Here is a 695-nt window from a genome sequence, read left to right on the forward strand (position 1 = left end):
CAAATTACAAAAACTCTTCAATAGGAAAACAAGAGAATCATAACAAGGTCATTCGAGACATGCAAACCATGAAATCATCACATATAGCTCTAATATGCATAGTCATCTTCTCCCTCTTCACTCTACATGAATGTATGTATATGTTTTACTCACTGTATATATCAATAATGTCTTTTTTTTTTTTTTGCATATCATCAAAGTTTGTTTGTGTGTTTTGAATCAATGTGTAGGTGGGAAAATGGAGGATGGAGAAACAAAAAGATCAATGCTCAGTATTCACATTCCTCCGTGTATCAAAACTTTTTGTACGATACCATATATAAGGGATTGTTGGTGTTGTTTGAGACTACTGGACCCTAAGAAAAAGAGGCTTTGTTGGAAAGACAAGGATTATCCAAACGCCAAAGAGCTATGCTACGCCGGATGTTCAAACTAGATTTAAAACCATTAAAAAAAAAAAGATTAAAACCATTAATTGCTAAGAGAATAGTACGTAATGTACGTTGCTTACTCATTTTCAGGCTTTTCTAAAGCATTTTAATAATCTATACATTTCAACTTAATCAGCTTGTCTCTCTTATTGTGATGATGTTTGATCATCCACATGTGTGTCAAATCTTATTTTCATTTAGCTGTTTATATTTAAAGCTTTTAATCCACATTTAATTTTACATATCTAATTGATAAACATATTA

At 31.1% G+C, this 695-nt stretch overlaps 1 protein-coding gene across 1 annotated transcript; it reads left to right on the forward strand.

The window, feature by feature from the left end:
• On the forward strand, nt 1-476 carry LOC109130997 (EMBRYO SURROUNDING FACTOR 1-like protein 7). Its single transcript, XM_019241259.1, has 2 exons — nt 1-132; nt 231-476. Exons 1-2 carry the CDS (start codon nt 60-62, stop codon nt 434-436), a joined length of 279 nt encoding a protein of 92 aa, XP_019096804.1. The 5' UTR covers nt 1-59; the 3' UTR covers nt 437-476.

This window comes from Camelina sativa, chromosome 19 (assembly GCF_000633955.1).
Source record: "Camelina sativa cultivar DH55 chromosome 19, Cs, whole genome shotgun sequence".
In the NCBI taxonomy this organism is placed as follows: Eukaryota; Viridiplantae; Streptophyta; class Magnoliopsida; order Brassicales; family Brassicaceae; genus Camelina; species Camelina sativa.

Bases quoted from the DNA above. Each gene is read 5' to 3' on its own strand.
- LOC109130997 (XM_019241259.1), top strand. From the start codon at position 60: ATGCAAACCATGAAATCATCACATATAGCTCTAATATGCATAGTCATC. The intron at 133-230 runs GTATGTATATGT...ATCAATGTGTAG, and splicing joins CCTCTTCACTCTACATGAAT to GTGGGAAAATGGAGGATGGA.